The sequence below is a fragment of the Pipistrellus hanaki genome (genome assembly GCF_964339955.1).
Source record: "Pipistrellus hanaki genome assembly, chromosome: 4".
Taxonomy (NCBI): Eukaryota; Metazoa; Chordata; class Mammalia; order Chiroptera; family Vespertilionidae; genus Pipistrellus; species Pipistrellus hanaki.
In genome coordinates, this window is record NC_140506.1 from 37,782,299 (window position 1) to 37,807,408 (window position 25,110).

General features: G+C 39.1%; 1 protein-coding gene and 1 pseudogene across 5 annotated transcripts in view; both read right to left on the reverse strand.

The window, feature by feature from the left end:
• Positions 1-6,547: 6,547 nt before the first annotated feature.
• DMGDH (dimethylglycine dehydrogenase) overlaps positions 6,548-25,110 on the reverse strand; it is an 87,497-nt gene continuing 68,934 nt past the window's right edge. For 3 of the 4 annotated variants that reach the window (XM_084881306.1, XM_084881305.1, XM_084881307.1), the window contains 3 exons: positions 22,011-22,070; positions 9,954-10,088; positions 6,548-7,699 (listed from right to left, as the gene is read on the reverse strand). In XM_084881306.1, coding sequence (XP_084737432.1) covers positions 7,484-7,699; positions 9,954-10,088; positions 22,011-22,070 — 411 coding nt within the window. In that variant the 3' untranslated portion in view covers positions 6,548-7,483. Of the gene's footprint in view, positions 7,700-9,953; positions 10,089-14,411; positions 14,565-22,010; positions 22,071-25,110 lie in introns of all 4 variants that reach the window. The other variant, XR_014794821.1, reaches the window with a different exon arrangement.
• LOC311621362 (DNA damage-regulated autophagy modulator protein 2-like) lies at positions 22,077-24,527 on the reverse strand (annotated as a pseudogene). Its single transcript has one exon. The product of its transcript is annotated as a DNA damage-regulated autophagy modulator protein 2-like (transcript).

Below are 25,110 nucleotides of genomic sequence, written 5' to 3' on the forward strand. Positions count from 1 at the left end.
GGGAAACTAAACAATCAATTAAAATGATTATATGGAATAATATCCAGGATGCACCATTAAATTTTAAAAGTTAAGCAAAGAGCATTATGTATGATATGCTTTCATTTGCTTAAAAATATATATGTGTGTGTGTATATATATATATATACACACGCATATATTATATATATGCATATACACACACACACACACACACACACTCATATATTGAGAGAGATGCTTACGTATTTATAGAGTATCTTAAGAAGGACACAGAAGAAAGAATAGCATTAGTTGTCTCTGGGTAGACTGGTTAAGGACAGGGATAGGAGACTATAACTTTTCACTATATATCCTTTATGCCTTCTAAATGTTAAGTCTGTGCATATATTACCTATTTCTAAAAGTATTTTGTTAATAGTCATCTTAGTAACATAATTTACATTTAAACAAAAAGTAAAATGCATTATAAGTGAGAACAGGGTGCCAAGAATAAATATCCCTCAGTCAACATGTTTGTCAAGGCCATGCACTAAGAAAACCACACAGATGCTCTTGTCTCTTGGTTTCAAGGGCCCTTAGTTCTTGGCACGGTGCTAACTGGCTGTAAGCTGTGCTCAGAAGTCAGGATACCTGTGCTTCATGCTTCCCTCAACCTGTTTTTGGTTCAGTGCCTTTGAATATCATAAATGTTGCACACAAAGGTTAGGCAATTTTAAACACTATCTCTAAACGCTTAACCGTTGCAGTAGAGATAAGGATGGCAAGAGGTCTTTCTTAGAGAGAAAACCTGAAGTTCACTAACCAAATGTGGTAAATTGTGGTTGGTGTTCCTCATTGGCCCATTTACTACCCTGAACAGTCCAGAAGGAGGTAGACTCAAACATCAGAAAGAATAGCCAAACTTTGATACTTTAGATGCCAGCTTATGAAAGTATTTTCACAAACATTTGGAAACTGATCTAGAATGGATATGTTTCTACCATATCTTAGTAAGGCACCGGGGGTGAGGGGAGAGGACCTTCTTAAAGGCCTGTAAGGTCATATATTGGACTGACAGATGAATGTTCTCCTAGTTGTCAGTAGTCATGAGCGTTAAGTCATAGCCACTCTCAGAGCAAACTACTATCACTGCATTAAACAATCATCAAGGTTCCAAGCACACAGGAAGCTCATTCTCTGAAAGAAGCATCTTCAGTTTAGTGTTGGTTTTGTTTTGTGTGTTGGTGTATGTGTGTGTGTTAGGAGGAAAGGGTCAGATTAAAAAAAAAAAAATGAAAGATTTCTTTTAGCTCTAATATTCTCCAACTTTCAGAAATTGATAATCTGGATAAAGAACGGCTTGGGGCCAATTCAAATTGAAACTCCTTTGACCCCCCTCATCCTGTCCATTTCTTATCACCTCCTACCTCCTTGAAACCAACAAGGCAAGAGTAGAGAGTGGAAACAGTACCATATAGAGAGATTTTGGCATGTTTTTGTGTAGGAGATCGCACAAAAGTGCACATCAGTCAAAGAATTCTCAGAAAGTGAATGCACCCATGTAACCACTGAGTTAACAGATTGAGAAAGACGATGTTGGTCTGCACTTTGTCTCACTTCTTCATTCCTTCTCCTTACTTTTCACACAACCTAAGCCTTCACGTTTACACAATATTTATTATATACAACTGAATTACATTCATGTTTTCTGTACTGAACTTTTTACACCACACACCAATTTCTTAAGCAGTTCTAAGCTAACTCCAATCATGCTTCAATATCTCAACCAATGTGAGCACTGTATTTAAAATAGTCATATTGTATGACCAAGAAGGTAAGAATCTACTCTTGCTAGATAAGAAAGTTTTATATATACATAGTTTTTAAAAAGTGAAACATGTACATAGTTTTTTAAAATGTTAAGTTAAAGAGGCAAACAGTGAAAAGTCTCAACACCTCCCAGAAACACTAGTGTATTAGCCCATGCCACAACTTCCCTCCATCCTCGTAGACATGTTTGCATCTCTTGACCTGACCCCTTTGGTTTTTATACTGAATGGATTATGTTTGTGTTATATGATGGTCTTTGTCTGTTGCTATATAATCCATTTCATGATTTTCCTCTGCTCTGCTCTGCTCTATCAGAGGAGAGGTCAAATCCTATAAACTACATGTCCCGGGCTCCTTTACCTCCTTGGCTCCAGTTAGGTTCAGCAAATGGGAGGTGCTGCTGAGAGCTGGGAGAATGGGAGGAAGAGAGAAGTCAGAGTGTTTCTTCCATTCCTTCTGCTTTGTGGCATCTTTAGCAGCATAGCGGTATCTCCTCTGTGGTTCCAGATCCCACTCGCAGCTCCTCTGTCTATGGTCCAAGTATCACCTTGGCACTCCCTGAGGGCATCCCTTACTGGTTCTCCAGGTTAAGTTCCCTCCTTTGACATACCTGGAAGTTAGTCCCATGGAGAGGCCCAGGGAGAGACAAGCTCTGCCAGCCCCAGCTGTTACAGTCACCCTTGGTGAGGAGCCAGACATGTGAATGAAGAAGCCATCTTGAATGACCAGCTAGTGAGATGAGTAGATTGAGGATCACTTTTTTAAAAAGTCCTATGTTTTTCATATGACACAATTATTTTTACTAATAATTATGAAATAAAATTAATAATTACCAGAAGAGAAATTGAAAGTGTAAAAAATATTCTCCTATTAAAAAACAACAAATAAGAAAAATATACATAGAATAATACTATCGTACAAAAGAGCTAGAAGTTAATATTTTTAAATTAATGTTTTTAAAAAGTATATTTTTATTGATTTCAGAGAGGAAGGGAGAGGGAGAGATAGAAGCATCAATGATGAGAGAGAATCATTGATCACTTGCTTCCAGCATGCCCCACCCTGGGGATTGAGACCACAACCTGGGCATATGCCTTGACCAGGAATTGAACCATTTCTTCCTGGTTCATAGGTCAACACTCAATCACTGAGCCACGATGGCTGAGAAAATTTAATGTGTTGTGTTTTTTTTTTAAAAAAAGGAAAATATATCTACATATTGGACTGTTGTGATAAATTGGTCTAGTATCGATAAGTAAAAAAGTACCTTTCCTGTTTTTAAGTCTTAAGCTTCGCAGTGACTTCACTGAAATGAATCTGCTTCACATATTAATGTTTAATAGATGGGAGAGCCAGATTTGCCAGTTATCTTTGTACATTGCAGAACATTTTAAGCTTTTACAATAATTTCTAAACCTTCTTTTAAATGCCCAACAGATGTACAATAATTAGAAAAAGACTTTAACATAATAAGTTTGGCAGAGATTCATAAAAATGTCCTTTAACAACAAACTCCAGAAATTGTAGTACTGTCTACATCTTTGTTCCCTTGGGAACAATCATAGTGACTTTCAAATATCTCCACTTAAATATCTCCAGTTAAAATTTTCCCACTGAAATGTCCTCATCAGAAAATGTATCAAACATTTCTATTATATATGATGAATACTTCTAAAGTTGCTCTTCATCTTCTAAAATCAGAGAAGGTGGCTGAATGATATAAAAATAACATTATTTGATGAAGAAGATCAAGGCATTCAAATACCACTCTCTTGACTTCTTCTAGCAGTATAAGGTCAGCATCTTTTGTTGTTTTCGCTGGCATTTTTTGAAATTTAATTTTTTTTTCTGAATAAACAACTATTTCCTTATATATTTTTTCTAGTTAATTGCCTTCTCCACAATTTCTACATACTCTTCCTTTGATTGGAATCTGATATAATAGAATTTTATGTAAATAATTTTTTCAGTCACTAATAATTTACTAAAAAGTTACAATTTAGGTAACTATTAAATTGTATTACTGATGTAGCATTATATTTTATTAGTTCTTCCTTTAATTTTAACCCAATTAACAATTTTAAAAAAAAGAAATTTGAATTTTGAAGATATTCAAAGTCAGTAAGATACTTAATGTATGAATTAAAAGTTTTTACTTATTGAACACAATATTATGCCTCATAAATTTGTCCTCTGTTTCATAGTGCAAATAATAAACATAAATAGAAACTCTAAGTGATCACATAGAATGACAGAACTGAAGAAACTGAACCTATCTCTTTGTATTTATGATCACTCTGCTGTCCTTATTTCCAACCTATTGTTTAAAGGATAACTGGTTCCATGGGCATTGAAGGCCCAAACTATGCCTGAAGAAACATGCATGATTCCAGCACTAAAGCACTTACTTGGAAATGAATATATATAGCTGAGTCTGTGAGTGTTGTGGGCCTATGGTATAACTAAGGGTTCTTTCTTTTTATTTAAGTATAATTGGTATACAATATTTTTTTTTAGTTTCAGGTGTACAGTATAAGGACTTGACATTTATATACCTTAAAATGTAATCACCACTGTCTTGTAATCATATGTCACCATGCAAACCTATCGCAGTATAATTGGGGTTCTTTAAATTAATTTCCATGTAGAATTATGAAGGCAGGTAATAAAAAGATGCTAATTTGAAATAGATAGGTAGATAAATGACCAAAACATCAATAATTGCAACAACAAAAGATTTATACTAAACAGTGTTTTGTGGGGAGGAGAAAAAAAAAAGGAACTGAGATACTTAATGGTATCGCTAAGCCTACCTCTAGATTTCTTGTATGATTTAACAAAATAAATAATAGCTTAAACTGTTGTTAATGGGGTATTTTCTTACTTGCAGCAATTGCTTTCTGATACCCAGTGAGCATTTTCAACCTTTAATCTTACATATTTCATCTTTTGACACTGTTCGCCATTCTCGTCTCAAAATGTTCTCTCCCCTTAGCTTCCATGGAACCTTTGTGACTAAATATACCAGTTGCTGTTGTTGTTTTGGTTAAATGTTTGACCTCTCTACTTTGTAAGCTCTTTAAAGGCAAGGACCATGTCTGTTCCCTGCTTTCCAGTGCCTGGCCTGCAGTGTAGGCTAATGAATACTTTACCAAGGAAAGTAGTTACTTATAAAACTTCCAATGCAGAGAAGACGTTAGTAGGTGATTGTGATTTGTGCTTGGTTCGTGGCAGAGCTGGGAAAAGCAAATCGTCTTTCAGTCCAGTAGCTTTTATACCACCTTGCCATCTCGCTCCGTGACATGCTAATATTCACAAAGTCATACCTGGGTACAATATAATTAAATAATGTGTTTCCCTTTTATATTCCCTAGCATCTGTAAACTACTGGCCTAAAGATTCACTGATGGCAGAGAGATAAATGAAGACAGGTTGATCACTTTAATTTTTATATGAAGATCATCAGACAAAAGTATAATTAACTGAACTTTTGGTTCCCTGCTTTTTTGAGACCTTGGCTAAAGGATGCTATCTGTGTAACTGAAACTTTCTTCTCTTCATAGCTGCTGTGTTCCCTAACGTCAACCTTTCTTTTTGCTCAATTCAAGTATGCACAAAGTCCTCGCACTAAAATTCCCAAATCTAATCTATCTCCTATTCAATGTCCCACACAGTTTACTTTAAAATATTTTTTTTGTCACCTTCCCTATCTGTAGAAAGGATAAAGAAAGGTTAGTTAGGATGTGACCATTAGTAACACAACATCCATAAACATTTTGAGAATGTGTGGACTGGAAATGCTTGCGCAGTTCCAAGAAGCTTCTGAGTTCAAGAGAAGCAAGTGTCCATATTCGCCATCATATTCTTGAGAACCCTTTTCTAAGCTGTAGACACGGCTCCCACACATACTAGGGTTTCCCTTTTATATAAAATTCAGATTTATGTGGGAGAAAATCTGGTTAACTTGGCTCATCTCTCCATTGCCAAGTTGTTTGTAGGTCCTTGGTCAAACCTAGGCCAGGACCACTGGCTGAGTGGAAGTGGGGTGCTGGGGTGACCTGCAAAACCTAACAGCACCTAACGCACAACAAAGAAGGAATGGGGGCAACTTCTGAATGCAATCAGGATGTAAATTTCTTTTATATACTGTGGATAGGGTTTTGTTAAATGTTTAATATTCATCTAAACATTCCATTCTTTTATTGCTCTGTTTTAGTGCTATATTAACTGTTTAGATGAATTCAATGCTGTACTTTCATTATTGCCTCTTGTTATTATAGTGTTTTGTTTAAAAAAAAAAAAATAGAACCTAGAAGAGTCTATCTTGCAGAAGAGGAATCCAGAAATAGTAAGTGGATATTCCAAGGTTACAGGGCTACAGAAAGGCAGAAAATGAGAATAGGGATCTCTTGATTCCCATTCAACATCATTAACCAGCACCTAATACCAGAACTAAGATACAAGGTCTGGATAATTCTTGATAATTAGGAAACGTTTGTTACCTTTTCTTATTTAAAGGGGCATTCCAAAGAGAAATGAATGACATGTTGAGGTGTTCTAATATATAATTACTGTTATGAAACATTTAAAATGCAAAGTTGACACCTTTTCAAACTTGCAAGAAATTATTTGAAAATGTGTAATAATTACAAAATCTTATCATGCTTCATATTCAGCTTTTTTGAATATCTAAGGAAAGTTCAATAAATGTATAACAAGTATATAACAAATTGTAAACAATCAACTACCTTTTATAAAAAAAAAATGTGACCTACTCAGTCAACTAAAGCCAAATAATTTCAAGAAGTATATCAAAGACACATTTCTAAATGAATTTTTTTTCTTGCTGTACACAACTCTTAAGCTCTTGTTTGACCTGATTTGTCAAATACTTTGAGAAATGATATTCATTACAGCACAGAGTGATGTCAACTTGCATTAATTCTTTCCCAAAGAGAGGTGTTCAGTATTCAAACTGTGTTTGTACTGGCACAACCTATTTATATTTCAGCTTCATTTCAGAAGGTTTATAAGTATCGCTTCCTTTGAAAGGCTGTTCTTTTTTATTCAATTTATCTTCTAAAACAAGCTTTGAAAGGACAATAATAATGTACCATAAAGCTGCTTTCAGTGAAGTTATTAAGAAAATAAATATTTCAGAGATTGAATAAAGTGTTATATATCAATATTAAATTATACTATTTTCACCAAAGATGTATTATGAGAAATTAAAACTATTCCTTATCAACTAAGAAAATATTTCCCAATGCAGTAAATCCATTAACAGTATTGCATTTGTTTTTATATAAAACATAATTTATTAATTTGTTTTCATCTAATAAGAACCATATGTATATGTTCCTAAAATTCTTCTAATTCTTTAATTCTGTTGTAACAATGGTTGTATGTTAATTAGCAAATGCCAAGATGTTTTTCTGATTGAATTTCATAAGAAACAATATGGGATAATAAAAATGGTCATTTCTAATTTCTTCATTTGAAACAACAATGGCAAGCTCTAATCAATTATTCTATCTCGCTGAGGAAACAGCAAGAAAGCTTTTAAGATTCTAAATCTGGATTTTGATGATTTTGAAATGAATCCTTTGTTTCCTGTTTACCCACAAATCAATTATAATTTTGAGTTCAGTCATGTAGCAACCATAATTCAGTTAGCTGCTAAAGGTCTTTTTCAAATTTTGTCCTTTCCACCTTTTTTCTGAAGTCGGTTTCTGGTTGGTTCCGTCAATACCAAGGGTTCTTGGATGATGATTGCTGGGTAATGTTTGCCTAGTAGCTCAACTTCCACTTGTTGCCCTACCTTACTGAGCTCTACGGGGACGTATGCGAAGGCCAGGCTCTTCTGGATGCTGTAACTGTAGCTTCCAGAGGTCGTGTTGCCAACCACCTGAAAAACAAGACCTAGCGATCTTAGCAGCCGGGTCACAGCTTTGCGCTCCCCCTCCCAGTGGAAACACATTATAGATTCAACTCCCAATCTGAAAGCTTTATGATATGCCGTCTGTGGGTGTAACACCAGGAGGAGAACGTTGCTTTTTTTGAGAAAAATTAATTAAGAAAATGCACAAATTATGAAAAGTAATTCTCAAAGTATATGTCTATATTACTTTGACATTTTTCATTTTTAAATAATTACATCTAGTTTTTTAATGCCTGGCAGTATTTTGCTCATTTTATGCCAAGAAATCTAATAGGAAGAAGAATAAAATATTTTTATTAAAACTTTAAAAAAATTCTCTTCTATTATCCAACAGTATGGCAATAATAAATAAATAGGAGAAAATCTAAAAACCCAAATGCAAATTTAGTTAACTATCCCTGAGGGGGTTCAGAAAATGTGCTCAAAATGGTGCTCAATTAAACTATTTATTAATATACTAGAGACCCAGTGCACGAATTTGTGCATGGGTGAGGTCCAGCCAGCTCAGCCCCAATTGAGGTGAACTGGGGCTGGGCTGTCAGGAGGAGGAGATGGCAGGAGGTTGGCTAACCCTGATGGGGCCCCCTTAGGGCTGGGCTGGCTGGAGGGGAGGGGCTGCAGGTGATTGTCTGTCAGGGCCTGCCCCTGATCAGGGTTGTGGGCAGGGCCAGCCAGCCATGGGGCAGGGCTGAGGGCAGTGGGCTGGCTGGCCCCACCCCCTGATCTGCCTGTTTGCTGGCCATAGAAGGCATGATAGCAACCTGTCAGTACAGTCATTAAGGTGTTACAGTCTCTGGCTTTTTATATATATAGATAGGTAATATGTTTCTCAATGGTTAGAGCATTGGCACATGGATTAAAGGGTTTGGGGTTTGGGGTTTGAGTCCAGTCAAGGGTACATACCTTGTTTGCAGGCTCGATCCCCAGCCCCAATCAGGGCACATTTGGGAAGCAACCAATCAATGTGTCTCTCTTACATTGATATTTCTCTATCTCTTCCCCTCCTTCCACTCGCTCTAAAAATCAATGGAAAAAATATCCTCAGGTGAAGATTAATAAAAAAAACAAAAAATAAATAAATATATATAGTCAATGGAAAGTGAACATTCCTTATGATTACAGCTAGCATTTAACAATTCCAGGCAATTGTGAGGCACTTAAATGAATGTTAACTTTTACCCTCTCTAGCTCTACTCTGTACATTCTAGAGAATTAGCAGAGGCCTAGTTCCAGCCTTGTCGAGGAATTAACACAGATACAAGAAAATATAACACAAAATCAAGATTGTCAACATAATGAAGCCAGGATTTGTTCTACACTTTCAAGGCGGTGAAACTAGGTTGAGATGGAGGATGACAACTTTTCAGGACGAGTGGAAATACAGTGTTAGGCAGGAACAAACCAAGTTAAGGAGGATGAAACAGGATAACTTGGGAAGGCAACAGAGAACAATACTGGACAAGGAATCAAACTTAGGAGAGGAAAACAAAGCTTTAAGCTACAAAAATAAAGAAATAAATCTATAAGACAAGCCTGATTAGGAAATAAGAAGATTAGTGGAAATCAGAGCTGAAGGGAAGGTTGAAAGGGAAGGGAAAGCAGATTAAAATGTAAATGCATATGTCAGGTTAAAATACCACATTTAAAAATGTATAAGGAGATAGGAGTCTATATTTATGAAGAAACCATTTTGCTTATGAAGACAACAAAAGCAAAACCTGGTGTATAGCCCTGCTCCACGTGGCTTCTCCTAGCTGCACAGCTGCACCAATCCTCCCAGCCTCCCTGCCTAGCATAGAAGCTTTCATTGGAAATTTCTTTCTGCTAATGTGGTAAGGTTACAGTTGCCTTCTTCTGAAAGAAGCTAAGTCAGAAGGCCAAATTCTTTATATAAAATCTATCTCCTGCCTTCACAAAAGGGATGTGGCGAACGAGTAGATGACTTTATCCTCTAAAATACCTTCCTCATTGTCTAATGCACTTCACGTTCTTGGGTTTATTTTCTTTAAACAAAGCATATGAATTTTATGTTTTCAAAAATGCGTAGCACTTTGTTTTTCTTTTAGTTAATTGATTTGTTTCTCGAATGTCAGCTGAGAAATCCAGTGAGAAATCCTCAGAGCAATAAATAAAGAGCAAAAGCTCTAACAGGAAACAGACAAGGAGAGTTTCCCTTGCGGAAAAGCCACAGGGCCCCTGCGCCGGGGGCCTCCGCTCTCACCTTGCCCTTGTGCCAGATGCTTTCGTTTCCCTCCGGATCCACGTCGTCCGTGGCCAAGGTGAGGCAGACCAGCCTCCGTTTCAGCCCCTCGGCTTTAATCCGTTTCAGTGCTTGCTTTCCTATGAAGTCTGCGGGCTGCAGAAATCCAAGATAATGATGATGAATGAATGCTCAGACGCGGTGACAAGGTTAGAGATGCAAGCATTTAAATTTGTCTTTGCTATTTTCTCGCCAATTACACATTCAATAAAAATACAGATTGGATCAAATGTCTAGACAAATATTTCTCAGTCCTCAAACGACAATATCAGCCACCTTATTCCTCCTGACTAAGTCAGACTTAAGGGTAATAACTTGTGATAACAATTTCACCAGGACCACGAGGCAGAGAAACGGAAGGTGTGCTATTGCAATGGTGGGTTATGAAAGTGACCCCTGTACCTAGTGGCTCTGGATGGTGGGCCCGGCTGGCAGTGAGCAAAGCCCTCCTCTGTGTCTGCATGCAGTGAGCCTTTTACAAGAAGGAAATTCACTTTTCGAAATGTGATGCCAAAAACAACTGCAAAGCGCCTCACGTCTTTCCCTTCTTTGGAATAATGGTCTGGGGAACGTATTAACCTATTGGGCTGTACTCATTAATTCATCTGGGATATTTGTCAGACACAAAATTAGTCAGACGCAGACATTTTGATCAAAGAGCTTATTCTCTAACATTGAGCTTTTCAACCTTTTGTTCCTCCCTCCACGCAACGCATGACAGATGACATTCCTATTCCTGGCACCTCCCTCTGGGCACACTCAGGGTTATTCCCGATGCAAGGCGAGTGAGTGAGAGTGACACTGTTCCAGGGGTAACCTTGAGTCCAATCTTATATGTGAAGAAAAAAAAAGAGTAGGAATCATGCAAACTTCAGGACTTTCACATCTATTCATAACACAACAAACAGGTGAGCATTGACTCCTCTGTGGGGACACTTAGCAAATACAGGAGATACAATTCTACCCAACCAGAATGCCAGGGAAGTGTGAGAAACCAGTCAGGGGCTAAGAGCAGTAAGAGTGCGAAGAATGGAACGCGGGGGTGAAGAGTCCACAGTAAGTGTGCTTCAACAAGCATCTCCTATCTAATGGGGAATGGGGGAGTTTGTGGCACACAAATCACATCTCTATGGATGAGATTTAATTAGAATTACAATGTGGAAAGTGAAATTCTCAAAACAACTCTCATATAGAGACTAACTACTCAAAAGAAAAGAAAAGACAGAGAACAATAACTTAAATTTTTCCATTGGCCAAGAAGAAAGGAAAACACTTCATGCCAAAAATGTCTTCTGCACTCTTACATTTAAGATTTTTAGAGAGCTGTATAAATCCTAAATCCAACATTTAGGATTTATACAGCTCTTCCTGCACACGCATCATTTGGGATTGGGTGCATAAGTCCCTTTAACCTCTTGGTTAAGTAGTGGCAGGGGTCCTCACACACTCTGCCTGAGACCCCCAGTTCCACCCTGTACTAACTAAGAACTTCTAGGACAGGAAAATTTCTAGGACAGGAAAACAAATATGATTTCTATGGATATTGCAACTTTAAAATTGCTGACCTGCCCTGGAAGCTAAAGAAAGTTTCCATTGGCCAAGGTTAAAAATAATTGCAAAATAAAAGTCCAATTCTTTCCCCTTCCCCAGTGTGATCCAGACGGTGAGAACCAATCATAGAGCTTCATTATGAAACCAGAGAAGAAATCAAAGAATACTAGACCCCATGTTATTTAAGACAGGACTGCTAGGGAAAAAACAAAACAAACCCATAGGAAAAGCTTGATTCGTTTGAATTCATGTGTAAGAAAAATTTATGATAAAAATCATAACAAACCAATGTTCATTATAGCTCAAACTTGGATATCTAAATACAGAAAGAACTCAATAACAACAGCAAAACTTTTTTTCCATCTTTTTAAAAGAAGACTTACATGACAAGGTGTGCTTTTTTAGAGTTCCTGTATGGCCTCACACTTTGTGTGGAAAAGCTCTTACAATAATAAGAGAGGCCAATGCACACTACATAGTATGACTTACGGAGTGTAGGGAGATGGAGGAGGAGGCGGGAAAGGAGGAGGAAGAGAAGGAGGAGGAAAAAGAGGAGGAAGAGAAGAAAAGGAGAATTGTTGTTGTTTCTTTGTCTCCTGTTATGAAATCGGAATCTTTACTGTTAGAGATTCATTTAGTTCTTAAAAGTTCAGGGTCTTGCCGAGACCGGTTTGGCTCAATGGATAGAGCATCGGCTTGGGGACTGAAGGGTTCCGGGTTCGATTCCGGTCAAGGGCATGTACCTTGGTCGCGGGCATATCCCCAGTAGGGGGTGTGCAATAGGCAGCTGATCGATGACTCTCTCTCATCGATGTTTCTAACTCTCTATCTCTCTCCCTTCCTCTCTGTACAAAATCAATAAAATATATTTAAAAAAAAAAAAGTTCAGGGTCTTCCTGAGTCCCTAGTAAATAATTTTATTTTAATTATTTATTCAGCTGTTATTATTGCCCTGCTATGTTTCATACACTGTGTCAGGCACGGGCTGTTTGGAGCTAAGTAGAACATGGTCTCATAGTTTCTGGGAGGCCCTGCTAAGATGTGACCTCTTCCTTCCACGTCACAACAGGTCAGGTCTTGAAATTATTTGTATCTCCTTGGTTTTTAAAAAATTTATCTTTATTGTTGAAAGTTTACTGATGTCCCCCCTTTTTTGTTTCAATACATCAGAGGAAAGGAGAACAGTCTGAGGTTATTGGAAACATGGTAGAACAGGATACATTATAGCATACAAATTGGCTATGCCAGTTTGAAACATGACTCAATGTTGGTTCTGTTTGTTCAGTGGGAGTGTAAAAATCACAGCATTTTATAAATTTAAGACAAGAATGTCTAATGTGTGAAGGCAGAAATGCAAACAAACAGATGCTATGAGAGGGGTCTGTACAGCAGGGGCTTGGGAGAGAGTGTGATCGCCCGGCTGGCATGGCTCAGTGGTTGAGCGTTGAACCAGGAAGTCACAGTTAGATTCCCAGTCAGGACACATGCTCAGGTTGTGACTTAATCCCCAGTGTGGGGTGTGCAGGAGGCAGCCAATCAATGATTCTCTCTCATCATTGATGTTTCTATCTCTCTTTCCCTTCCTCTCTGAAATCAATTAAATATATATATATATATATATATATATATATATATATATATATATATATATATATTTAAGAGTATGATCAATTCTGGGGTGGGAGAGTGGGGCCAGGGCAGCCTTCTGTCAGCAACAGTTTTGTAGAATAAGTAGTTTGAACTGAATTGTTAAAGATGAGATTTCATAATGGCTATTATATACATAGCCTTTCCTAAAAGTCCTTGCACTTACGTTATAATTTGATCTTCATAAGAACCCACAGATGGTGGATTTGGGGTCTAAGTGAATGAACTTGGCCAAAGAAATCAACAAAGTGGTTAAGAATGAAGCTGCCAGGAGTCCCAGCTGTGTTATTTTCATCTACTATGAGGGGCCTCCACCCTGCCACGTAAGCCAGTATCTGCTACACCTTTGGGGGGGGGGGGGGTGAGAAAGTTGGCCACAACCAGAGCTTTCAGAAATGGGTCCTTTTGGGGGTGCTGGATGAGAGCTGTTGGGGCAGGTGCTAAGGGGTTGACGGGAATGAGATGCACTGGAAGGGGAGTGTAACTCAATTTTTGCCAAATACATAATTTTACCCAAGTCTAAGCAGGGACATATGGTATCAACTAATCACAAAAAATAGGAAAAGGGGGGACAACTCCAGAATACTACTTTTATAAGAGAAAAATTAAATAAGCAGTAAAAAAAGAAATAATATTAGTAATAATTACAATTTATGAGGCACTTGCTATATGCTAGACACTGTGCTAGTTGTACCCTGAGGGTTGTACATTCACAAGCTCCTTGAATCCTCATGACGTTCCTATGAGAGAGACAATTTTACCCCAGTTTATGGGAGAGAAAGGCCCAGCAAAGTCGACGCTCAGTTACATGGCAGCGTAAGTCAGCACCTTTAGATTTTATCCATATATATTTTATTAATGACTGTACCTGGAGACTATCATTGGCAGACACAGCTGATATAAATACTCAAAAGAATATTTCTGTTAAATTATTCCAAGGTAGCCCAAACCTGTTTTGAAATATATTCACTACACAACAATATTTTTGTACCACATGCAAGGATTTGAAAATACCCTGAAGGTTAATACATGAAATCTGACGCCTGCATCTACATATCCCTGAAATAGAAAGTGATCTGGTCAGCAATAGTATTCTAAGAAAGGATGAAAACAATACTGTAACAAACAACAGAAACATAATTAAATATAAGGAACACACATGTATAACACAGAGAAGAAGGGACACCTGCCTCTGGAGACAAGTCTCCCTCCCAAGCTAACCTGGTGTCCAACGGGAAGATTTAAAGTAGGGCAGTGGCATCTCAGTCTCATTTTACGGGGCTTTCCTCCCGAGGAAATTCTTAATTATGAGTGACAGAGGAAAATATGTCTGAAAGTAAGTGCTGTGTTTGAAACTGGTGCTTTCAAGATGACCTGAGAACAGAAATACATTTCTTTAATGAGTCACTGCCAAATTAATTATATGAGTAGTTATTCATGTCTTTGCAAAACAAATTTCTAGGGCACTGAGACTATAGCTTAAAAATAACTTTGGCTTATCTTTTTAATTTAATTTAAAAAAGTATATATTTTATTGATTTCAGAGAGGACAGAAGAGGGAGAGAGAGCTAACACATCAATGATGAGAGAGACTCAGTGATCAGGTGCCTCCTGCACACCCCCTGTTGGGAAGGGGGGAGGGGGGACGGGAGGAGGGGGTAGTTAAGGGCAATAAGGCAGGCAGATAGGTGAGCAGTTAGGAGCCAGTGGTCCTGGATTGTGAGAGGAATGTTCAACTGTCGGTTTAGGCCTGATCCCCAGGATCAGGGGTCCCAGATTGGAGAGGGTCCCAGATTGAGCTGAGGGGAAACACCCCCCCCCAAATGCATGAATTTCATGCACCGAGCCTCTAGTTATAATATAATTCCATTTACTGCAACTAGGAAAAAAATCGTCATATAATTTAAAAGAATCATACTCCCAATGATTCTAACACACAGTCAAGACTGAGAGACACTGAAACTTTTCTGCCTCCTAAATTCCTACTACTACTTACCTAAAATATCCCCAACAGAGTTGGGTACTTTTACCACTATAGCATATTAAAAATTCCTTTCTAACCTGTTGTCTGTCAACATGATTTATTTCCACTTTGATGTTTTTTAAAGTGCTAATATTTATTGAATACTTAGGGATATTGTAGGGCTGGTGACAAGCTCTTTGCTACAATATCGGTTTTTGTTTTATTTTGCTTCATGAATAGTTATGTTTTAAATAATTTTTCTACAAACAGAGACCCTGCATTTTCTAGAATTAACATTGTCTTCTAATTTGTAATTAATATGTATTACATCTCATTCCATTTCTCTGGTTAGAAACCCAAGAGAGGAAAAGACAGGGAGAGAAAAAAGGGGTTTTACAGAAAAAATATTCTGATCTGCTTAAACACGTTACACTTAGTACTTGAATCTCTGACTCTTGGCTGAGGTTCTCCGGAAATGAACAAAGCTTCAGTAATTCCAAGAATACATATAACTCCATTTTAAGGCGGATGATTTTCCTTTTGCTCTTGATGAATGCATTTTTCCATTTCCAAATTTTAAAAAAACAAACAGATTTTCCCCAAAAAAGTTACTTCTTTTGGAACAAATCTAATACCAATAAGAACAATAATATGAGTTGTTTCAGGCACGGGGGTTTTAGCTGAGGAAATTTGAAAGTACATACTGTACAAGCATTCTTTCTTTTCACCTGCATCACAGTTCTGGTTAGCACTTCCTGTCCAGGCCCTGTGCTCACTCTCCACAAGATGGCACTGTTTTGTTCAGCTGAGCTCCTCCTGCAGGCCATACGGTATTTTCACAATTAATGTTAAGAATGTTTCCTATAGCATTAGTTCCTGAAATACCATGTGTTTCAAGCTTCACGAGGTCTGAGAGCACCCAGGAGCTATAGCTGTAACTTTTAGACCTGTGGCCTATCAAGGGGTTTAATAAATGAAACTTAATAAATGTTGGCCAGATGAGTGAATTGTGTGCACATGTTTACCTACTTTAGTTAAGCCAATGCCATGGGGGAACTGAAGCTCAAACAACTCTAAGAAGGAAGGAAGGAAAGTACTGTCATACCATCTTCCTTGGCCATCCAAGATTTCTTCCATATTCCATTTTTCTTTCCCTACTTTTATACTAATTTGACAAGAATTCAGTTCACTCTAATGAAGCCTAATGATCCATCTCCTCAGTCCACCTTTTCCTTCTTAAAATGGGCAAAGCAGCTATTCTGATCCTACCATAAAACACAGAATTTGTTATAACAAAAGATGACTATGGGGGGATTTTAATTAGTGAAGTATAGTTCTATAATATATATTCCCAGGAAAAGGAATTCCTGGGCAGTTATTCAAGGCTGATACACTCGTTATGGGAAAGGACCTTGCTGGGAAAAGTGATGGGTGAGAAAGCACTACAGTGAGGTCAGAGTTCAACCTGGGCTGACCCTACTGACAGTAGTTGTCTTTGCCTTTCTGTGCTTCAGTCTCCTTGTCCTCAAATGAGGAAGTGGGACTGAGGGATCTTCAGAGGCCCTCGCCACTGTGACATCTCTACATTTTTCTCATTATTATGGCGTATATGGTCCTTGTGTAAATGCTTAAAGGGCCAAGCAGGGAATTCTCTAGGGAGACATACCTGGTTTTACTGCTGATTTTACTGGTTTTACTGATAATTGTGTTTTTACACATGGAAGACAAGGCTCTCTACCAGTGGAAAGATTATAACTTACTTGAGTACTCGAGTATTGAGACCTTGCCTTCCATGTGTAAAAACAAACAAATAAAACCCAAAAAACACAACATCTGTGAAGGGCAATAAAGTAAACAGCAATAAAATCAAGTATGTAGGATCTAAACGAAGTTGATTCAACCTATTCGTCTGTTTAGAAATGAGCAAACATTAATATGGCTAGGGTGATACCCGCTGACCACCTGAGTCAACATAACTGAAGAAGACAGGCTCAGGGAGGTCCAGGTCTTGTGCTACATGGACCTTCACCCAATGAAAGCATTAGAAATGAACTTTGTGACACCAGAATGAGGAGCAACAATAAAAACACACCCTAAATCAAAATCATTATCTGTTAAACTAACTTAGTCCTGAGCTGGGCTTTAGTTATTAAAATAATTTTAGAGAAACTAATAAATATGCAATCCACACCTGCTAATAACCATAAAGCGAGTTCTAAAACCCATTTTCAATACAAAGAGATAATTTATCTGTGCCTTATTCCCAAACAGTAATACCCAAACACTGAAGTGAAAGAGAGAGTTATCTGTTTATCTAATGGTGACCAACAACGGAACTTTAGTGCTTTCAAGAGCCAGGCCATTTTTATTCTTATTTTAAATTCTGTGAGCAGAGGCGCAATCTGCTGCTAGGGTCTGCTTAAATTCCAAGCACCTGCTTTCTCTGGTCTGGAGGCAGATGGTCCGTCGTAAAAATAAAAGTCAAGGGGAATATGCACAAAAAGATAGTCCCTTTAAAACCCTTTCGGAGGAGGCTCTTTTTCCTAAAATCTAATACTGTAAATATACATGTTTATGTTAATGTCTTAGCTCAGAATTGGGGAACTGATGCAGGGCATTAAAAAATTCCTCAGGCTAGGATCTCGAAAGATGGCAGCATAAGTACACGTCTGTATTTGCAGCCTCCCACAACCACATCAAAGTTACAACTAAAATACAGAACCACCATAATCCAGAACTGCCAGAAAGCTGGCTGAATGGGATTCCTACAAGTAGAGCAGTAAAGAAGGAAGCACCCTGAGACTGGTAGGAGGTACATAGGCATGGAATGAGCTGATCCAGCACCCACGTGTGTTGCTTTTTTAACCCGAAGGGAGATCGTCTCTATGGAGACTGCCCAGAGGAGCAAGGGGCCCCAGCCCCACACCCGACCCCCAGCTCAGGGTCCCAGAGCTGGGAAAAGAAGTCCCTACCAGCAGTAAGAACTACAGGCTGTAAAAACCAGTGCTGGGGCTCAGTGACACAGAGGCTGCTAGAGACCCAGCTGTTCCTCTTAAAAGGCCGGCACCATGAACTGAACTTACCAGGTCCTGCCTCCTCTGAGCTCCAGCACCAGGGCGAGGCTCTGGGGAACACACACACATATAAGGAGGAACTGGATTGTCTGACACTAGGGCAGGAACACGGAAGTGGGGACGGGGCCTTCTCCCAGATGGAGGTACTCACAGGGATCATTGTTCCTATGCTGGGACCTCCCTTGTTGCAGGGCTGATTGGCAGCCATTTCTGTTTGCTTCATCCTGGTTGATCCCCTAAGACCCAGCCTCATCCAATTTACAACTCCACCTAAGCTGTGTGCAGCAGCTTTTACATATGAATGGCCTTTCCTTGCATAGGGTAAAATCTCTCAAACAAGCTGCAGCTGGATAAGGGAGCCCAAACTTATCAATAAAAGGCCCAAGACTTGGCACCAGCACCAGCCTGCCTTGCTTCATAGCTGGGCCTCGCCTGGGCACTTTCAAACCTGATACAAAGAGGAGGAATCAGCAGATCTCTCTGAGCTTCAGCTGGGTGAACCCAGGGAATGGCTGACTTTGCACCTCCCTGGAGACCCAAGAGCCAGTGTACTCAATGGTCAGTGTCAGACCATACCAGATTATAACTCTACATCCATAAGCAACACACTCAAGGGGCAGATGCAGTGAGAACCAAAGCCCCACTGAAGAAAGTTCATAGGGTTATCTCCTGCATAGCAGCTCTCTCACTATAGTTGTAGCTGGTCCTCAAAGCCAATTGGCCTGGAGGTCAATTCCTCCCAGTGACACTAATAGCAATCAAGTCTCAACTATAACAAGACTGTGCTCACAGCCCACAAAGGGGTGCACTTAGAGCTCCCAGCTCAGGTGACTGGGGAGGCTGAACCACTGGGTCCTATAGAACACCTACTATACAAGGCCACTCTACCAACTCAAGGAGACATAGCAGCTCTGATCAATAGGAACAAACACAGGGAAGCAGCCAAAATGCAGAGACAGGGAGGCATGTTGCAAATGAAAGAAATGGAAGAGAGGAGACTACTGTATATAGAGTTCAAAACCATGATTATAAGAATACTCAGGAATCTTCTAGAGACCTCCAAAAAAATGGAAAAGGACCAGTTAGAAATTAAGCATACACTTACTGAAATAAAGAATAATATACAAGAATTCAACAGTGGAGTGGAGGATTCTGAGAATCAAATCAACAATTTGAAATGTGAGGAAGCAAAAAAAACCCAACCAGAAGAACCAAAAGAAAAAAATCCAAAAATGTGAGGATGGTATAAGGAACCTCTGGGACAACTTCAAGCATACCAACATTTTCACTGTTGGGGTGCCAGAAGAGGAGAGAGAGCAAGATATTGAGGACCTGTTTGAAGAAATAATGATAGAAAACTTTCCTTATTTGGTGAAAGAAATAGACTTACAAGTCCAGGAAGTATAGAGGGTCCCACACAAAAGAAACCCAAAGAGGATCACACCAAGACACATCATAATTAAGATGATAAGGGCTTCCCTAGCTGGTTTGGCTCAGTGGACACAGAGCATCAGCCTGCAGACTAAAGGGTCCCAGGTTTGATTCCAGTCAAGGGCACATGCTGGGTTGCAGGCTTGATTCCCAGTAGGGGTTGTGCAGGAGGCAGCTGATTCATGATTCTCTCTCATCATTGATGTTTCTATCTTTCCCTTTCACTTTCTCTCTGAAATCAATAAAAATATATTTTAAAAATAAAAAATTAATTAATTAATTAAAATGCCAAGGGCTAAAGACAAAGAGAGAATCTTAAAAGCATCAAGAAAAAGGAGATAGCCAACTATCAGGGCAACCCATATGACTTGTCTGCTGATTTCTCAACAGAATCTATGCAGGCCAGAAGGGAGTGGCAAGAAATATTCAGAGTGATGAATAGCACGGATCTACAACCAAGATTACTCTACCCAGCAAAGCTATCATTTAGAATTGAAGGTCAGGTAAAGAGTTTCATAGATAAGGAAAAGCTAAAGGAGTTCATCACCACCAAACCAGTATTATATGAAATGTTGAAGGGTATTCTTTAAGAAGAGGAAGAAGAAGAAAAAGATTAAAAAAAAATATGAACAACAAAATGGCAACAATTGCATACCTATCAACAATTTAATCTAAAAATAAAAATAAACAAAAAAGAAATCTAATGAACAGAATAAACCGGTGAATAAAAAGAATCAGAGGTAAGGATGTGGAACAGACTGATAATTCTCAGAGGAAGGGGGTTGAGGGGGCATGAAGAGATTAAACAAAGATTTTACATGCATATATGCAGTACCTATGGACACAGACAATAGGGTGGCAAAGGCCTGGGGTGGGGTGGAAACCGGGTAGAGGGGGACACAGGGAAGGAAAAAAAGGAACGTCTGTAATAATCTCAACAATAAAGATCCTTTTAAAAAAGGTCCTTAGCCTGATTCATATGCATGTGCTCCCATATTCCCATAGGATGGGGAATAGCCTTTAATTTAGCTTATTAGCATCTAAGGCAGAACAGCTTCTTATTGGAATTCTCACTAGTATCCCAAACAGCAGCAGAAGCTGCTATTCCAACATACAGCCTAACTGCAACTCTGTCGAGTTCTCAGAGTGACCAAAACACTGCTCCATGGCTGTGTGAGTCAGCTTAAGCTGCTACAATGAAGCCCCACAGATTGGATGGCTTCAGCAACAGGAATTGGTTTTCACAGTTCTGGAGGCTGGGAAGATCAAGGTGCCGGTCAATCCAGTCTCCCTGTAAATGTCCTCTCCCTGGCCTTCTCGCTGTGTCCTTACATATACAGAGAGGGAGCTTCCAGGCTCTTTTTCTCTTATAAGAACATGAATTCCAACATGGGGGCCCCACCTCAGGATCTCCTAAACCTAATGACCTCACAAGGGCCCCACCTCCAAAGAGCATTATAGGGATTAAGGGCTTTAACACACAAATTAGGGAGGGACACAACATTCCATCCAAACAATGGGATAACCTCATACATATATTTTATAGGGCTGATATAGCTAAGCTAAGCTGCAATAAATTGTCCTTGATATGTTTTTCCATAATATTTAAGTAAGGTGGTGGTACTTCTCAAACTATAGGTGCACCAGAGCCCCCTGCAGTTTGGTAAACCAGTTTTCTTGGCCTGACCCACAGAGAGTCTGATTTAGTACGTCTGGTACGGAACCCAAGTGATTGCCTTCCTCACAAGCTCCCAAATGCTGCTCATGTGATCTGTCTGCTAAATGCACTTTGAAAACCACTGATACAGGGGTTCCCTTTAGAATGTCAGTATCAGTTTTGCTTCTTTGGGCCTGTATTGGCTTCTCAGTAAATACCTATTTTTATGCTGAATACATTTGAAATGTGTCATTGGCTTAGATGTTGCAGTTACATACAAAGATGCTTAGAAGCAGATGGACAGAGGTGCTGAGGCGAGGCTGCTTCGTGCTGTGAGCACCAGTGACAGCCCATTCATCCGCATGTTTGACTGCTGATGTGCGGCTGCACAAGTCTCCAGGTTTTTCAAGGATGTCTGCTGACATCCGATCCTGACTAATCTTTTTCTTAGAATGTAGACTGAGTCTTTGAAGTTGCTGGATTCAGCTATCTTACCTCGACAAGCACACGACAATAGTTTGACCTGACATCGGATTTTGAGATAGCTTAATATGATGCACTTAAGCAATGCTTAGCATTTCTGTTCAACTCATTTGTCCTATAATCACATTTGGTTAAATTTTAAAGCAAGGTTCTGCCATGAAACCACATAATTTTAAGATTTACTTCAAGCGCACTTTGGAATGTAAACATACCTTATTGAGCTTTACAAAATATTCCAAACCAGCTTCCAAGGGGTTTGTATCGCAGTTCATCTAAAAGAGAAGCACACATTTTAAATATTAGATGAGTGCAAATAATTTCAGTAACTTTCCTGGTTTTGTTTCTTTGTTTTCGTGTTGTTGTTTTGGAAAGAGAATACTTTTTTATTTTAAATATAAATTCTGAAAAAGGATAATTATTTACTGTGATTAATTATTTAAAGTGATTTTTAAAATCTAAAATTCAAATGTAGCCTTTCAGTTATTTCAATAGCAAAGTAGAAACTAAAATTCAGTTTGTTTCCATGACTTTTATTACAATAAATAGCTGAGTGATGCCACAACATGATGTTCCTTCCATAAACAAGACTTTCATGTAATAATTTTGCATAATTAGGTTTTGAAAAGTTATGAAGTAACTTGCTTATCTTACAATTAGCCAGGATTCAGGATAAGCAGAGGGGAAAGCAGATGGTAGAAAAAAAAAATGATTTTTATGGAATTCAGGAAAAGAGAAAAGCAAAAAGCAAACGTGGACTCTCAATTATATATATATATGGAGAGAGAGAGAGAGAGAGAGAGAGAGAGAGAGAGAGAGATATTAGATATAAATACAGATATAGATACCTTTGGTTTTATTTTCTGGGATTAAAAAAGAATATAGGCATAAATGTTTCACTTGATCCTCTTAAAGATATCCTTTAAAAATAATTTATAAAGTGGTTTAATTCAGGTTTCTTGGTTATCAGGACCCATCAATGTCACTGTCAGCCTTGACTAATTGGTTCAAAATTTCAGAACAGAAGAAGTAACTTATGAATATTTTCCCAATCCCTGAGAATCATAATCACCTCAGGACTATTTTATCCTTTCATCACACACTTCCTGAAAGTAGATGCATTCATTCATTGTTAATAGGACAAGGAGTAATGTATAGAGCAGGACTGGCCCGTGGGCCATATAAGGCCTGCAAATTGTTTGGTTTGACCCTGCCAAGGCATAAGGGGTGAGTTAAGTGTTTGACCAAATACAGCAGGCTAATTTTTAAGCTGATAATTTTGTATGGCCTAGGAATGATACAAACATCCAGTGGTCCTTAGAAAAACAAAAGGTTCCCCACCCCTATCCTAGAGGATTAATCTATGTAAATTGGCTTCCACCAGTAAACAAATTTTCTGAAAATCAGGGATGTAAGTCAGGAAGAAAACCAAAGGAGGAATGACCTAGACCTGTGACCGGCAAACTGCGGCTCACGAGCCACAAGTGGCTCTTTGGCCCCTTGAGTGTGGCTCTTCCACAAAACACCATGGCCTGGGTGAGTATGTTTTGAAGAAGTGGCGTTACAAGAAGTTTAAGTTTAAAAAATGTGGCTCTCAAAAGACATTTCAATCGTTGTACTGTTGATATTTGGCTCTGTTGACTAATGAGTTTGCTGACCACGTGCCTAGACCATTCTGCTGCAGTAGTGATTATCACCTGCGTTCTCAAGGTTCCAGTGGAGTTTCTGTGCTACATCTGAGCCCAAACTGCCACTACAAAAGTGGTGAGCAAGTCAGCATGCTCCACACACTTGCTCCACACCAGATGACCAGCAGTAGTATGAGCCAGAAGACTTGTTTGCCATGAATTTGTGGCTGCATTTGGTAGGGAACGATGGTCTGAACAAACACACAGAGAGCCTATACTAAAGGCAGCACTGCTCCACACACATGTGCAGCAAAAAAAAGGTGGTTCTCTGGAAGTCTGCCGCAACAGAAAGTCCTAAACAGCTCAGCAATCCCAGTCCAAGGCCAGCCTTGTTTAATTTGCTGATAAACTTCCCTTAGGAATTCAGAGCATGAACTTGCTTATAACAAACATAAATGGCAGAAACGCATAAAACTGTGGTGAAATTTAGCAGACAAGCATTGTTCTGGAGCTACTATGCCAGTGTCACTGATACGAGGCGAACAGGGCAGCATGGTGGAGAGTCACAACAGTCATGTATGAGAGTATGAAAGCTGCAGCCGTCCAATTGCATGGGCTGAAGGCAGGAAACTGAGGCCTTCCTGGCACCACCGCATCTCAAACAGGTCTTCACATTGAACAGTTCCTTGCTTCTTTGGTTTTATCTTTCTCATTAAACTTCAAGTTCTGTGAGAGCAGGACCCAACTGTTTTCTTCACCATTATCTTTCCAGCTACTGTTTTAGTCTGTCTTCAAATCTGCCCAACCTGCCCCTATGTTTTCTGCCTTCTTTGAAGATCCATGCATCAGAACTCATAAATATTTAAATGCCACTGGTAATAAGATGGATTCCTTACGCTGTCTCCTCTTCGTGGTGACTGCTTGCTAGGATGAGCCGCCAGGGCTGGCTCCTGGATCCGGAGCCTGCAGGCTGGACGGAGATGGGCCTCAATCTTTTCTAATGCAGCTGAGTTATTACAATATACTTCCAGTCAAAGCTAACACAACTACTGGAGACTAAGCCTGAAGTTAATGTTCTTGCCTGTTTATTTATTCTGTTGGTGTTTATCTCTTTTGCTCCAAGAGAACTTGTCTAAACCTCATAAAAAGTAGGCAAACTTTTAAGAAGTTGATTTAGGTTCGTGCTGATGTCGTTTTTCTTAAACGACATCAGCACGAACCTAAATCAAATGTGTAATATAAGCTGGTTTCACATTATATAAAATGTGGTCTCATATTTTCTAATTAATTTGAATTAATTATTTTTTTTTATCTGCTCAAAGTTTTAGAATTTCTCCCCAGAGTGGGGGAGGGATTAAAACAAAGACCAGAATATTTACTGCCATGATACCACTAGAGGGCGTGCTGGCACTGCTGGGAAATCAGGGACCTGGGATGGAGAAAAGTTAAGAGGACGGTTCCCAGAGAAGGCAGAAGATAATAAAAGGCAGGAGGGTGGAGGGAGGTGGAGAAATGCCGGACTCCAAGGACTGCTTCTGTGGCTTCATTCCTTGGGGAGCAGTGTGGGGACTCTCTAAGGCCCTGGTTGTAGGCTGGGAACCCCTTGATAGTAACTCTCTCCTGAAAAATGCCCACCTGCCCCACGGCCCTTCTTACAGGCTCCAGGAGGCTGCCCTCCCCACCTCAA